Source organism: Thermobia domestica, chromosome 11, assembly GCF_964235325.1.
Source record: "Thermobia domestica chromosome 11, izTheDome1.hap1.1, whole genome shotgun sequence".
Classification (NCBI taxonomy): domain Eukaryota; kingdom Metazoa; phylum Arthropoda; class Insecta; order Zygentoma; family Lepismatidae; genus Thermobia; species Thermobia domestica.
The window spans coordinates 239,603,276-239,619,561 of record NC_137464.1 but is presented as its reverse complement, the minus strand read 5'-3'; the positions used below and the strand labels follow the sequence as shown (position 1 = coordinate 239,619,561).

General features: G+C 38.2%; 1 protein-coding gene across 3 annotated transcripts in view; it reads left to right on the top strand.

Moving 5' to 3' along the window:
• The first annotated feature begins 440 nt into the window (after positions 1 to 440).
• Positions 441 to 16,286, top strand: part of LOC145663789 (uncharacterized) — a 71,849-nt gene continuing 56,003 nt past the window's right edge. Inside the window, exons 1-2 of one of the 3 annotated variants that reach the window (XM_081729876.1) lie at positions 441 to 666; positions 10,377 to 10,472. In XM_081729876.1, coding sequence (XP_081586002.1) covers positions 10,389 to 10,472 — 84 coding nt within the window. In that variant the 5' untranslated portion in view covers positions 441 to 666; positions 10,377 to 10,388. The remainder of the gene's footprint in view (positions 667 to 10,376; positions 10,473 to 16,286) is intronic. The other 2 variants (XM_081729875.1, XM_081729874.1) reach the window with 2 other exon arrangements.

Genomic DNA, 16,286 nt, shown 5'->3' with positions numbered 1-16,286 from the left:
ACCGTTTATGAGATAAATGCGCAAAACCTCGTAAATGTAGAGACATGGCAGCCATTTTTCAATATGGCGGCTTTAAGCTACCACAAATTTCAGGGTATCGTCATTTGATGAACACCTTGGACCACTGTGAATACAAAAAGATATATATCATCAAGTCCTTAGAGATGAAACCAAAAACCTATTTTTTGGATTCTGGCTCAACGACTATAAATAGAAAACTTTAAAGATTGCTTTTCAAATTTTCCAAATTAACTAGGTCTAAATTCGTATTTGCGTTCGCAAAGAAATTTCGAATTGTATACAACAGTGGAATAACAATTGAACACCATGCGTTTTTAAAAGTATGTACTTTTTAACTGCTTGTAATTTATTAATAATGTTAAAGTAATTTAAATTTTTTGCAACTTTTTTTTAAAATTATGAAAATACACGTTACAATTCAACAATCAGTCTATTGTTAGGTGAAGACAGCAGTTGTGTAACAACCAATATAAGGTTTAAAGTGAGGCGTACGCCATCTATTTCGCTGACACAGAACATCCACAACTTCAAGATTGAAAGAAAAATGAGTGTTGTTATTCTTCAGTTTTGAACTATTTGGCAAGTATTTAATTGTCAGACCAGTGTTTCCCAAAATTAATCATATACGTGGATTTGAGTTCGGAGGTAAGAGTCTAACAGAAAATTCAACTAAATTATTGAAGTTAGTAACGAAAAATCTTGAAAATAAATTTCCTAGATAATATCTCAAATCTTCTTAAATGTCAATAAGGGAAATTAAAAAAATTCCCAATGGCAGCAGATCTAGCAAGGGGCCGGGAGTTGCCTACCCCCAGTTTTTTGAGTTACAAAAATAATTTAAGTTATTTATTTATATATTTTTGAAAGTCCATAGTAAACTCATGATATATCTATTATGGTCTGGGTTCTAGCCAGTCCGGAAAAACTGTTCCGGGTGGGGGGGCACACGTAGTATTCCGAGGGCACTGCTGGTACTATTTTATTTATTTATTAATTATTATATTATAGACGTATTATTTTGGTCATGTCCAGGGGGCACTCTAAGAGCTCCGGGGGACCAGTGCCCCCACAAAAACATGTCTGGAAGAAAGACTAGTTTTGGCTATCCCCTCCCAGTTCTTACCTTCTAGATCTGTCAGTGAAAATCCCCTAGAATCTGGTTCGACTAAATGTTTCTCTGAAGACGGTTAATCTAAATTTAGAAAGCAAATTGATCAGTTGGCAATGCTGAATAGGACAGAATCTGCATTATAAGACAGCGACATAGATTATTTTCAACTTAGCTACGTGAATGAACCTTCTTTACGTTCAAAGGTGCGTTTTGTTTGCGTACACTTTTAGAATACTTATATTTATTGATTAATTGGAGTTTGTCCCTTTTCAGGCTGTTTGAGATTAGGTCACCTCTGCTGCATGGAGTCCCTGGTTCGATCCCAGCTAGCGCCAAGTGAACTTTGTGGTGGAAAAACACACTTTGCCACTTTCTTCATTCCACCATTTCATTCCTCTCTCATCATCACCGTCTCCTTTAGCCTAGGGGGCGCGGTGGCTCAGTGGTAGAGCGTTCACCTCTGGTGCTTGGGGTCCCGGGTTCGATCCCAGTCCCCGCCAAGTGAACTTTGTGGTGAACAAACAGCGTGTTCGTGGGTTTTCTAGGGGTTCTCCCGTTTCCTCCCACTTTGTTCATTTCACTCATCCCTCATCATCACCGTCTCCTTTAGCCTAACCGGCATAACCGTGGGACGTAAAACTTAAAGATTTCATTTCATTTTTCCTTTAGCCTAGCTGGCATAACCAAGGGACGTAAAACTCATTCATTTCATATTTGAGATTTGGGTCGCCATCTTTCTAAAGCAAAATGTAGAGTCACTTCATACAGCTAATGCAATGAGGAGAATGAGAGGTCTTTTCCCATAATAATGTAATACCAGTCTTTCTAATGAAGAGTGAATGTTTAACTAATTGATAAAAAGAAAGTGCGGCAATTCAAATCATGTAAGTCCTAATATATAATAAAAATACGGCCAAATTGAATAGTATGTAGTTTATATATAATGTAATTTAATGGTAGAGATAGATTTCGTTTCTTTCCATCACCTTATTACAAAAAGTTCTATACAAGTAATATACTACAAATATGTAGTTTCCTGTATACAATGGTCTTTTCTGTAACAAGTCGGACCTCCTGCCCGAAACAGCGCGGAGGTCTTTGAAGTTGATGGTTAGGGAATCTCTTGCAGGAGCAGCGCAGAGGTAAGGTTATGGAGTCTCTCCTGCCCAGAGCAGTGCGAAGAGAAAGGTAGGCGCAGGAATGGCCGTCCTTTCGAGATAAAGCCTGTGGAGGGGTTGTAAAAGTCCTTCGTGGTTCTTCGTGTTCTTCTTCGTACTTCTTCGCAGGTGGTTTCTGTCGACTGCTTGCTGATTCTTGTGGAAAAGCACATGGCTGTTGTTTAAAAATATGAGGGAATATTAAGCCTGCCATATTTTTTTCATAAGACTACGGGACACCTTCGATCTCCCCCCTCCCCCCAAACTTTCCAGCACAATCCTATGAACTGTAGCTCTGGTTATGAACAACAGCATGATAATGTGAAAGTTCCCTCAGCTGCAGCTATTTTTCTCTCTTCATTGCCTGCCATTAATTGTACGGATTGAAGATATTTACAATGCAACTGGAAAATAATCGGCTTAGAAACTCAAGGTGACGCTTTATAAAAATGCTTTACGGGAAAACAATATGCAAACAATCTCGTTTTATTTAAATCAGTGATACAATCTACCTTCTATATTCTTCGTGCATTTATTAATACGAATTTATTTAATTATTTACGTGGCTGTTTTTGCTAAAATTACGTTTGTTAGTTTAATCTGATGAAAACTTACCTGGTTTTTCTCCTTGTATTGTGTTTGATTGTCAAAACCGCATTTACACATTTCTGAGTCCCAAACCAAAGTACAATTCTGCGCCCCCTAGCCTATTATTTATAATTTCTGTTATCTTCCATTGTGTGCAATGGAAAAAGTAGCATGGCAAATTTTCTGTCAACTTGATAGTTCAATTTCGTTGCTTTCAGAAAAAGGTACTTGTCCTTCAAATTGGAAGAAAACGTGCATTTCGGTTTAGACACTCTCATTCATTCAAAATTGGAATACTTCACCTGTAATGTGGTCTTTTATCAACAATAGCTCAGCTGGTGCACTTTATCAAAGATTTCAGATCCGGTTTACTGCTGACGGACAACTGCAACTCTGCGCTGCGAGTTTATTGGCTTGCTCGCTATGAAATCAGAGAGAGTGGTGTGATAATTTGATTCAAGCTGTTATATGTCACAGCTTATTTTTCATTTACTACTAACAGGCTCCCAGCTATTGTCAAAATTTTTAATTTTTCACTTTTTGATACGTTAATATTGAGAGGAGAAACGGGACGGTATTAAAATACGGGACATTTGCCTGTCCCGACTAAATTTACGGGGACGCGGGACACTCGGGTCCAAAATCGGGACTGTCCCGTTTTTTTTTTTTTTTTTTTTTATGGGACGTCTGGCAGGCTTAGGGAATATTGCAATACGCTTATAAGTATATTGCGTATCTAAACACGTACAAAGTAAAAGTAGAAATAGTTAACATATACCAATACTTTAATGCGATTTTTGTTGTAGGCACGTAGCATTTTTCTCAATATGACAAAACTTCGTAACAGAAAAAGCGGAGCGCACGAGTTATCTGTAAATGTTCTATGTTCGGTCGGTCTCGCATTTTGATGCTGGTGCAATTAACGTTGCCCGCAATCTGCTTACCGAGGTAACGGAATAGAAACGAGTTGAATTTATTTCTTTTGTATGTCAATGGCTGAGACTATGCCACCTGGCGCTGTTCTTAGGTTTCCTCTTATTTTGAAGGTTCTGCATAGTAATATGGAAACCAATTCCAATATAATAATGATAGCCACCAACTTATATAGACACCAACTTATATAGACACCAACTTATATAGCCACCAACTTATATAGACACCAACTTATATAGACACCAACTTATATAGCCACCAACTTATATAGACACCAACTTAATCAATAAACATGAAAGTCGGGACATTTTAAAGCCCCGACAGATGCACGTCGGGGTGAAGAATATATTCTCCAAAATATCGTGGTAACCCTATTTAAGGCGAAAGCTACTGCTTAAGTGGACTCTCAATCACTGCTTGTGTTTCTATCGAGGCTTAACACAATAACCGGAGATCGAAGTGGGATCTCGTGTACAGAAGGCACACGCCCGCTTCGACATAAGTGAGTACAAGTAGAGAATCAATAAAAAAAAACTAATTTAGAAAAAAGTCATTTTTAGCGTTGTATTAAGAGCTTGACTAACGCATGATGCTAAGTTTCGCATTTAGAAACTAGGTATGGCCAGAACCGGTTCCTGGTGGAACCTGTTTTCGGCTCTGAACTGATCCGGTTCTAGAAGAACCGATTCCGGAACCAGTCCGGAACATTTTTTTGGATCCAGGTCTAAAACCGGTTTTTCGGTTCCAGGTCTGGAACCGATTCTGAAAACCAGATCTCCAAGAGTCGGTTCCTCGCGGGACTGGTTCCACCGGAACCGGTACTTTGTGGCCATCCCTATTAGAAACACGTTAGTGAAGTTAACAGCGATTTATGTCGGGAAAGGTCAGCCTTGACTTTTCCGCACGGTTGTCCCAACACAGAAAAATCAATATAAGAGAGCATTGGTCTCATTTACCTCGATTTCTCATCCTTTCTTTTAGTGTTGCCACGAGACGAGACATTTCTCGTGTCTCGTCTCGTCTCGTCTCGTAAACGAGACGAGACACGAGACGGGACAGAACCCTCTTATACGAGACACGAGACGAGACAGACTACTTGTCCCGTCTCGAAAACGAGACGAGACACGAGACGAGACGGGACGTCTCGTGAAATGTCTCGTCTCGTCTCGTGTCTCGAAAATGAAAACGCTGGCGGGAATGACCAAGATTGAAATTGCCAGTGGTCATATAGATTGCATAAGGAAAATCCCCTTTGTGAGAAAACATGTTGAAAAGCCTTCATAGAAAAGTGTCCTCTGTCTATTGAATGAAACAATCGTAATACATGAGCTTCCAGGAATATCATCCTTAATGTCTTGTCCCCAATTCCCCTTGCTGTAAACTGAGGAATTCTCATTTTTTTTATTTCTGGGTGGAATGATGACAAACAAAATCAAAGACAGGGAAGATTTTTACAAGGTCAAGAAACCGAACTATCACCACCATCTATTCAATTTGAAAACTGGGTAAGGTCTACACTTGTCTTTATTCTCTGGTGGCGGTATTCTTTTTGCTATATGAACCGAAAACGGCAATTGAAGTATGTCATCTTGCAACTAAAATTTTGTATTCTCTCTCTCTCTCTCTTTCTCTCTCTCTCTCACACACACACATAAAAACACACTTTTACCATTTTAGCAATCGCTCGCTTATTATACAGCAGTCATGTTGTAAAATTCACCTCTTCGTTTGGAAGGCGGGTGGACGACAAAGGAAGCAAAGATATTATCGACGAACCCTTCAAGTTGTTTGCTTTCAGCAAATTTATGATACTAATAATAACATTTTAGGTAAAGAAGTTTTACAGGGGGACCTTCGTTTTGTTACGCGGAAATGTTTGATCTGACCAGAGTGCGAAATTGCCCCCTGCTTCCATGTTGAGAGGAGGGGAATACTTCCCTTTCCTAGTGAATAATATTCATTAGGACCTGAATTATCTTCAGAAATTGTTTCTTACAGGCGCATAAAACCTCTCGAACTTGATAAGTGTAAAGAACATTTGGTATAATATTCATGGAACTCCGTTGAAAGCAGAAAATATCATGAGAATGATCAAAATTCGAACATTGAAGAACATAATTAACAGAAAAGAAATAGGATACCCAAACCATATTTTTAAACCTGCTATAAAATGTATATCTTATATTTTTACTAATTCCTTACTCCCATGAAAGTATCCTAGAGAGGATATTCTCTCCATTTTTTTCAGACTGAAATCCTTTTATCCCGTACGATTTCCCTCCCTGACACAGTACGAAAAAACAAATGTTGTAAAAATCCATACACATGACCCTTCCGGGACTCAACCCGGGGCCTTCAAGCCGATGGTCTATCGCCGCAGACCGCTCGGCTTGATATGAAGATGTACGTTGTATGATTGCGAATAAATCCCGACAATATAAGGAACTTTAATCCAAAATGGCCACCCAAAAATCAACTTTTTTTTTAGCCATTAGCTAATCTGGGTGTACTGTCATGAGTTTGTTACACAAACGGGGCAAGCACTACATAGTAGCACACACCCCGCGGTTATGGCAGTGGTCCCTTATGTCCATGACGCACCTCCCCACAATTGTCTATCCCTAGGTGTTCTTCCATGAAAAAAAATCTTTTCGATTACTTTTTACACCCCCTCAAACATATTTATATAGATTTTTACCCCCCCAAATATTTCAATGACGCAGTTTGCGTCATAGCCCCCCCCCTTGTGGGCACCCCTGGTTATGGGAACAGATTTGAATCATGGAGGTGAAGACTGGCCCCAAGCATTCACTCGTCCGATGTGTCGTTCAGCTCCCATTACTATGGCACTTTAAGTAGGACTTAGTGTGCAGTAACACATAAAATTTCAATCAAATACTTTCCATTACTCAATAAAATTATTTGGTTCCGAGCTTTTTTTTTAAAAAAAAAATGCAACAAATCTCAATATGCTAAAATGGAAAGTAGTTTTTGGATTGTTATGGGTTAACACTGTGAAAGCTAAAGGCTGGAATACACATGAAATTAAAGTGTACACACATATCTATCTCTCTATTTATCTATATATCTTTCCATCTCTCTCTCTCTGTATATATATATATATATATATATATATATATATATATATATATATATATATATATATATATATATATATATATATACAGACACTATAAAGCAAGTGGGCTGATAGTATACGATAGTGTCGGGGATGATAACACCTTTACATCGAACTTTGCTTGTCGTGTAAACATTATTTAACATTAGTGTTTTCATCTTCGACGTATCTATGAGCAATTTACTGTATATTCGTGTATTGAAACTGGTGAAACAAATTTCAATGTTTTAGAATGTTAAAAAAAAAAAAAAAAAAAAAAAGACAGGGTCGAGAAGCCTCAGACAACTAATAGCAGAGATATATTATCTTGTAAACTATTTGTCCTTGCCTTGTGAGCTTATTTGAATTTATTTTTAAGACCTTTAGGCAACTTTGGCCGAATTGATGATGATGGGAAAATTAGTGGAATGAAGAAAGTGGTAGGATACTAGACAACTTCAAGAAAACACACAATTCGAAAAATGAAATGAAATGAAATGAAATCTTTGAGTTTTACGTCCTTCGGTTATGCCGGTTAGGCTAAAGGAGACAGTGATGATGAGTAATGAATGAAATGGTGGAATGAAGAAAATGGGAGGAAACGGGAGAACCCCGAGAAAACCCACGCACACGGTGTTTGTCCACCACAAAGTTCACTTGGCGAGGCTGGGATCGAACTCGAGACCCCAAGCACAAGAGGTGAACGCTCTACCACTGAGTCACCGCGGTCCCCACACACATTCAATGTTTGTCCACCACAAAGCTCACATGGCACTAACCGAGATCGAACCGACTACCACATACACCAGAGGTGAAGGCTTCACGGTGTAGCTACTGTGACATTTCTTGTCTTGTGTGTTCTGGGTAATACTTGTAACTTACAAGGGAAGAGAGGGAGATTATATATCGAAGTGGAAGATGGTTTATATACCAATCGAAAGCACTAATGACGCCTATTACAAAACTGTAATAAAAATTTTCCGAATGCATATACTATGCGAGTTATATGGATATATAGAGTGTCCAGATAATCCGTTACCACCCCTTGAAATCGCAAACGATAAGACAGATGCCAAACCTGGAAAACATGTGTTTGATCATTTTAAAAGTACAACGTATCAAAGCAAAAATTCTTGTCACAAGGCCACCCGCAGTGTACTGGGCGGGGTCCAACTCAAAAATTACAAAAGGTAAGGGGGTCAAGTAGCATATCGTTCGAAACTTTTTGGGAAATGAAAGAAGACGGAACAAGTCTCAATACTCTAAAATTACCTTGTGCAAAATGGCGGCCGGTCAAACTGTCAGCAAAAACGTCATTGTAAAGTCGATGGCCACCCCAAAAAAAAATCCTGAAACGGTGAGGCAGATGTCAAAACACGAAAACATGTGTGTCATCATTTCAAAAGTACAATGATTGGAAGTAAAAATATTTGTCTCAGGGTCCTCCACAATGTCCAAGGCGGGATCATGTTCAAATTGTTCAAATGGCAAGGGAGGTCAAGTAGCACATCGTTTAAAGCTGTTATTAAATGAAAGCAGATAGAACAAGTATGGGCGCTCTACGATAATACTGTGCAAACATCTTGCATTTTAGTTGTTCTTTCTGTAACCGGGTTTTGGTTTATTTTCACTTTAATTCTTGTACTCAACGGAAAGAAAGGAAATGCCCCTACTGTGAGATTCTGCTCTTTGAGCCCAATAATATCTAAATAAAGAAAAAAAAATAATAAAATAAACGCAAATTAGGACATAAAGAAAAGAAACGACAACATTTGACATCTTTGAGTATAGAACTGACTAGTTAACATATAATGTACTTCCACGAACAGGAGCCATCAGAAGTAAAGACTCTTACCTCTACTTATTTATGTTTATGACTGCACAACAGTGGTACTTATGCTCATTATCTGGTTTATCAATTATAAAATGATTCAAACGAAAGAATTCCTTGCACCAGGAAGAGTAAGTACGTACAAATGTCTCAGAATGAAAACAAGCGCCGATTGCAAAATGGAAAGTGAACGTGCTCAGAAAATCGAAATGAAGATGTACATTTTGACCGGCCGCCATTTTACACAGGGTAATTTTAGAGGATCAAGACTTGTTCCGTGTTCTTTTATTTCTCAACAGCTTTATTTGACCATATTTGCCATTTGAAAATTTTGAGTAGGACCCCGTCTGGAACCTTGTGGAGGACCCTGGGACAAACATTTTTACTTTCAATCATTGTACTTTTGAAAAGATGACACACATCTTTTTCTTTTTTGACATCTGTCTTAACGTTTCAGTTTTTTTCTTTCTTTGGAGGGTGGCCATAGACTCTACAATGACGTTTTTGCTGACAGTTTGACCGGCCGCCATTTTGCACAGGGTAATTTTAGAGAGTTGGGACTTGTTCGTCTTCTTTCATTTCCCAAGAAGTTTCGAACGATATACTACTTGACTCCCTTACCTTTTGTAATTTTTGAGTTGGATCCCGCCTGGGACTCTGCGTGTGACCCTGGGACAACAATGTTTGCTTTGATACATTGTACTTTTATAATGATCAAAAACGTGTTTTCCAGTTTTGGCATCTGTCTCATCGTTTGCTATTTCAAGGGGTGGAAATGGATTTTCTGGACACCCTGTATATTCATATAACTCGCACAGTATATGCATTCGGAAATTTTTATTACAGTTTTGTGATAGGCGTCATTAGTGCTTTCGATTGGTATATAAACCATCTTCCACTTCGATATATAATCTCCCTCTCTTCCCTTGTTAGTTGTATCTTGATTAGCATGGTGCAGTCTGCTACATTTTACTTTCGTTACCATGGTATGCTGCTATATTTTTACGAGACAAGGCGAGACAAAACGAGACAAACGAGACGAGACGAGACGAGACGGGACAGAACCTCTCGAGACGAGACGGGACGAGCACATTTTTTCGAGACGAGACACGAGACTAGACATGCTTTGTACGAGACGAGACGAGACAGTCTGAAGTCTCGTCTCGTCTCGTCTCGTGGCAACACTACTTTCTTTGGTGATGATGAGGAGCTGAAAGATGCGATCACAGGCTGGCTGAAGGCACAGGCGGGAGATTTTTATGCTGGTGGAATTTCTAAGCTAGTGCAGAGTGCTTGAGTGTTTATGAAAACTATGTTGAAAAATAGAACAAAGAAGTAGTTTGCAGATGTATATAATAAATTCTTCTTATGGTGTTTCCTTTTTTGCTTCCTGAACGTCCCTCGTATAAACGAACTATGCCTTCGAGGTAGAAAATAGCTTTACTCAGTTGTCGAAGCGGTACAAGAAACAATTATTTGTCTGACCATATCACACATTTTTTCTACTATGTAATATTTAATTTATAGACTAAGTTTGCGTTATTATCAACGCGTATAGATAGTGTATTTATTGTTACTAACTACATACGTATGATACGTAATATTTTTCGTTTGTAGGATTAAAATAGGATGAAGCCCTTGCTAGCTACAGTTTGGTCATATCTTGACGGCAGTTTGGTGCAACTGAACATGTTAATTGGAATAGTGTGGATTGTAAGTGTATTTTTTTTTAACTTTTCATGTAATTGTATATGTTTTTTATTAACAGTGTTTGAGGATTGTTTCCTCATCAATGCAACATGCAATAGCAATATATTTTATAGGCGCAACTAGGGTTGTCAGTTTTTCTCACAGAAAAAAAAAACGATTTTCAGGAGCGAAAGAAAGAATTTACGTATAATATAGACTTTATGATTTCACATAATGTAGAATAGTTTTAGTAAGAAATTGGGTCACTTTATTTAAAAATAATTGCAAACCACACACACACACACACACACACACAAAAAGTATTACAATTTCCGGTGGTTTGGATTCCACAATAAGCTGTAGGTCTCAGTGCTTAAAGGAACGTTTAACTCAAATCTAACCAACCAAGTATTACACAAATTTTTGTTGCCTTTTAATTTTATTTTCATGAGGACTTTCCATCTCTTGAAAGGCTCATTCACACATACGGTGTCGTGCCGCTGCTCCCATCTAAATGATTTCCCTAGATTTATTGTAGAGGAGGAAAACTTCGTGTCGTTTCGTGTGCTTCGAAGAAAGCCGAAAGATCGACGAGACCGCGCTGGTTTCTCTTCAATACAGCCTGTCGGGGACGGCAAGTCATGTGTGAATTTAGAAAAAAAAAAAAAAGAGAACCCAATGAATTTTCAATACGAAAATCTGAAAAGAAAGTTCGTGGACCACGGCATGGAAATAGCACACCATGTGTGAATTAACAGTCCCATATCCTTGCAGGACATATCAAAATTTACAAGCACTTGGACTTCTGGTTTCATTACTTGACAGTAGCTTATCCCCCAAACATTAGTATACCTCGATCAGTGCCGGATCTATAAACCGCGAAACCCCGCGGTGCGGGGGGGCAACCCTAAGGGACCCAAGGGCTTTTAAAGGCCTCTCTTCATCTTGCCTGCAAATACTAATTTTTAAAACATTTGAAAAAGAATATTTTCACAATAGTATAATTACTTGAACCAAATAATGAGCTACCAGGATTGACAATGACGCACGACATGTCTCTTACTTTCGAGGGGTTTAAAAATAAGCTTATCCGCACATTGTGCCTCTTGCAAGAGTTGCAACACTGCTGAAGTGAAAGGGCGCAATTCATTTAGTAGTGCTCTGGTCAGTTAACTCAGTTTGGTGCAAGGCCGTGCCGTGGAAAATCAGTGCCCGGGACGAGAGTATATGACGGCGCCCCCATACATATATTCCAAGTGATTTTTTCTTTCTTTTGTCCATTTTTCTCCCGATTTTCGCCCCCTTACTTCGGCGCCCTGAGCCGTCGACCCGCTTGCACCCCCGCACGGCACGGCCCTGGTTTGGTGCATTGTGTTTTTTATCCATTGTGATTTTTACATGTAAGAAATCCAACTGCATTAGGACTCACATCTCTAGTGTTAAGCCATTTGGAGAAATTGGAGTTGTCTGGAAAACATGCAGAGTGCAGGGATGTGATGACACTGCTGTGATGAGTGGTGCTTACTCAGGTGTTCAGAAGAGACTTCAAGATATTGAGGAACGAGCTATATATATTCACTGCGCGGTACATAACCTAAACCTTGTCATTAATGATGCCGTCAAACGTGTAAAAGAAGTTGCCAGTTACTTCACAACGCTCCAGGATTCGTATATATATTTTTTGGCCAAACTATAAAGGTGGGATATTCTGCCATCATTGACAAGAGAATCAGATGTCACTTTGAAAAAGCTCAACCCACTCATATGGATCTCACGGTATTAGTCCATTGTAGCTATCAGGTTGAGGTATGCTGATGTAATGAAAATTCTCCGAAAATTTTCATTGACAAGTTAAAAGACAAACGAGGTATCCACGATTGGCGAAAATCATGGATTCCTTCGAGTCTGTGTTTGTGACTGTGATGCTGTCAAAACTATTTTCACAACTGAACATCGCAACGCAATTTCTCCAAACTAAACAAATTGACTGTGAGAAAGCTTTACGCACTCTTAAAGAGAGCCGAGAGAAATTGAAGGAAATGAGAGAAGAATACCATCAAATAAAACAAGAGGCCACAGCGGTTGTTGCGAAGTGGAAAGTCAATCCTATGTTCGTAGAAAAAAGGTAACCCAAAGTTAAAAAAAAAAAACACTTCGATGAACTGGTAGAAGAAGATGATCGGTTCTTGGACACAGAGGCTTGCTTCAGGATTAATGTTTAAAATAGACTTCAAGATATCGCGTACAATGCAATAGAGAAGCGTTTTATATCGTTACAGACAATTCTTGATGAATTTCCAATTAAATTCTCGAAACTACTTGTGAACCTTTCAGACGAAGAAATTTTAGTTAATTGTGAAAAACCACAAAAGAAGTACCAGCATGACATTGGCCCGTCGCTACCAATGGAATTAATTTCCCTCCGCACTGGACTTAAAAACCATATTTCAAAGATCAACACTGTTCTTCAATTAGCGGTATTACTATACGTCGAGTTTAATACTATTGCCCCAAGTTATCCTGAAGTTTTGACTTCTCTTGCTTTATTCCTGACTTTATCCGTGGTTCTGGCTTCCGCTGAAAGGTCACTCTCAATGTTTAAGAGCATCAAGCGCTATTTAAGGTTTTAAATGACATAAGAGAGAATGAGCGACTTGGAAATGTTGGGAGTCAACCTGAGAGGGCTTCGACCATTGAAAAGAGATATCTTATACGGGAATTTGCGGAGATGAAGTCGAGGAGGAAGGATTTCTTGTAAAACGTATTTGAATGTCTATTCCATAGCAAATAGAACACTAGGAATATTTCATTAAAATGTACTACTAAAAAATGTTCAATATAGTAGGGGCCCTTTCAAATTTTCTTGCGGGAGAGCGAAATTTCTAGATCTGGTACTGACCTCGATCAATAGAAAATTCCAATACGATCAAGACGATAAAAAGGTTAAGAATCTAAAACGACATTAGGTTGCCAGTTAAATAGAAGATAAAAACGCAATTTGTTTGTGTTTTCTCTCTGAATACCAAGTCTCGTTGTTGACAATGTGTGAGAAACCAATTCCTCCAATTTTACGACTCAGAGAAAAAACGATAGAATAGATTACCAATCAATCAAATAGTTACATCGATTCTTTTCAGATGGCAGTTAAAGTCAATACACTTTGAGTAGCAATTTGTGTGACAGTGTAATTGCTTGATGAATTCGCGGAACAATGATAATGGTTCCAAGTTAATCTGCAACATTACCACATAGTGAAATATTCATTCCTAGTAGCGGATAAAGGAGGTCCCGAAGGGTATACAGTTATGTACCATTTTCGCTTTATTTTGACTTGAAGAATAGCCCTAGAGCTTTGTTGTCCAAGGGCGCCATTTTTAGAACACGCAATATATATATATATATATATATATATATATATATATATATATATATATATATATATATATATATATATATATATATATATATATATATATATATACAGGGTCGCGCCGTGCGGGGCGAAAAATTCGGGAGAAAAAAGAAAAAATTGCTTGGGATATATGTATGGGGGCGCCGTCGTATACTCTCGCCCCGGGCGCTGATTTTCCACGGCACGGCCCTATTTATTTATTTATTTATTTTTCCATGTTCTAAAAATAGTGCCCTTGGACAACAAAACTATTCTTTATTCTTTAGGTTGGGTCAAATAGTCTCCCCAATTTAATTAGTGAAGCATGGAATGGGCCCACCAAACTCTTTCCAGAAGAACTTAAAATAATAAAAAAACCTACTGCTGCTGCCATATTCTGAACAAAATAAATTACCCCTTAACGTGAAATACAAATACAGGGTGGCGCGGATCCGACTCACATTTCAAAGTTGAATATTTGCGCAGGCGCGATATCTCGAGATCAAAGGAAAACGTCTTACTTTACTAGATTATCACTGGTACAACAGGGCTCCAGACAAATGACAAATAAAATATTCAATGCTTTGCCTAATCACATAAGAAGGGAGAAAAATAAATTTAAACAATATTTAAAAACGTATCTAATAGAGATAAAATTATATAGTGTTAAAGAATATCTAGAAATATCTGTGTAACAATGTAAAATATTTTCCCAACACTTAAATCACTTTCTGTAAATAATATTATATTCTTTTTTTCATACGTATACAAATTCCATGTAAACTGTATATGTGAACGGAACTCTCCAAACACCATATACTGGTTAGATGGAGTAAATAAATGAAATGAAATGGAACCATAGGCTGGTTGATATCTAAGTACAAGTTGGCCAGGAAATCTATTGAAAGCATTTCCTTGAAAGCAGTGGAAATGTGTTAATAAGAGATTTATAGTTTTAATTTCTTGTTGGAAGTTAAAGTCGTACGCAGTTAGTTCACGTTAAAGTGTAGATCCAGGTATCGTGTAAGCCACAGCCAAATGCGTTCAGGACAAGGATGTTATAAATAGAGGATCTGCTCATATGTATCTTCATCCTATTAAATCGATGAAGCCAAAAAGCAACCGAGCATCGGCACGTCTGATTGGCTACTCTCGTTTCTGCCATTGTCTGATTGGATACTTTCGTTTCCGCCATGATTGTTGGCTCAAAACATTGCGATCCTATTGGGCGGAGTGGGCAGATTAGGGGTGGGGAAACTGTGACGTATGGCTTCAAGATTTTGTTGTAAGGGCAGATCCTCTATTTTATAAGATCCTTGGTTCAGGACCTGGGGTTGCCAACTTTTGGAAATGGAAATGCCGGACACCCTCCTGGAGTACATATACTCCAAAGATTGTAACATTGTCGCTCGTCAAAAGTGTGAAGAACCTGTAAGTGCTTATTTCACATAAAATTGTGTGATTCCGAGTTCTAATTCAATAACTTTACTTACTTTTGAAGCATTTATTAAACTTGGTTCTTTCAATTTTGGTTGAGTCGGCTCGTAATTTTTGTAGTCTACCATCAATAATACATCGTATTTAAAACAGGAAAGAAAATAAGTTATAATTGGCATTATAATTATTATGGCATGCACAAATTGTACTTGAAAAATAAAGTCTTATTAGCTTCTCTGGAGCTGCTAATGTCTCATAATGCTTATATACTTTAACTGAATCTGGATGCATTATTTAATTGGAAGATGTAGCTGAAGATGAACCAGTGCTAGCTGCGCTCTTGAAAATCTACCTTTGGCAGCTCTTTAACAGTTGACCTTTAGCAGTCTATCTTTCCTTCAACTTCCAATTCCTTCAATTTCCCTGCCTTCAACTCTTCAGTAAATTTCATGCACGACAGGTTGATATCAAAGCAAATTATAAGTTCTGCTTTAACCATGTTCATCGACAAATGATTCCTTTCATCGCTCCAAAATGATTTATATAGAACAGAGAATAGGACTAATAAGAGGAAAAATTACCGGACAATTAACGTCTGGTTTTGAGGTCGTACCGGACACCAGACAAGGAAGTCAAAACCGAACTGTTCGGTAAAATACTGGGCGGTTGGCAAACCTATTAGGACCTCATAACCAACTTGTTCTAAAACAGCTCACGCGACTAAGTAGTAATAATCTTCAAATTACTGCTTCCTTAGTTACACAACATAGCTCCTTAAGTTCAAGAACCAATTCTCCGAAATTAGTTTATTACGCGAATGATTTTTTAAAAACGGAATCATAGTGTAAATCTATGAAAGAAATTTCCTATAAAGTTTGTGTATTTTGAGTTCCATAATGGAATTCATTTTAGTTACAGTGCGACCAAGCGCTGGCTCCCTTTTTCCCGAGGTCGCTAGTATCGCTTGTTTATATGGTTGCAGACGGTGATTTTACAGAGTTGCCAACTGC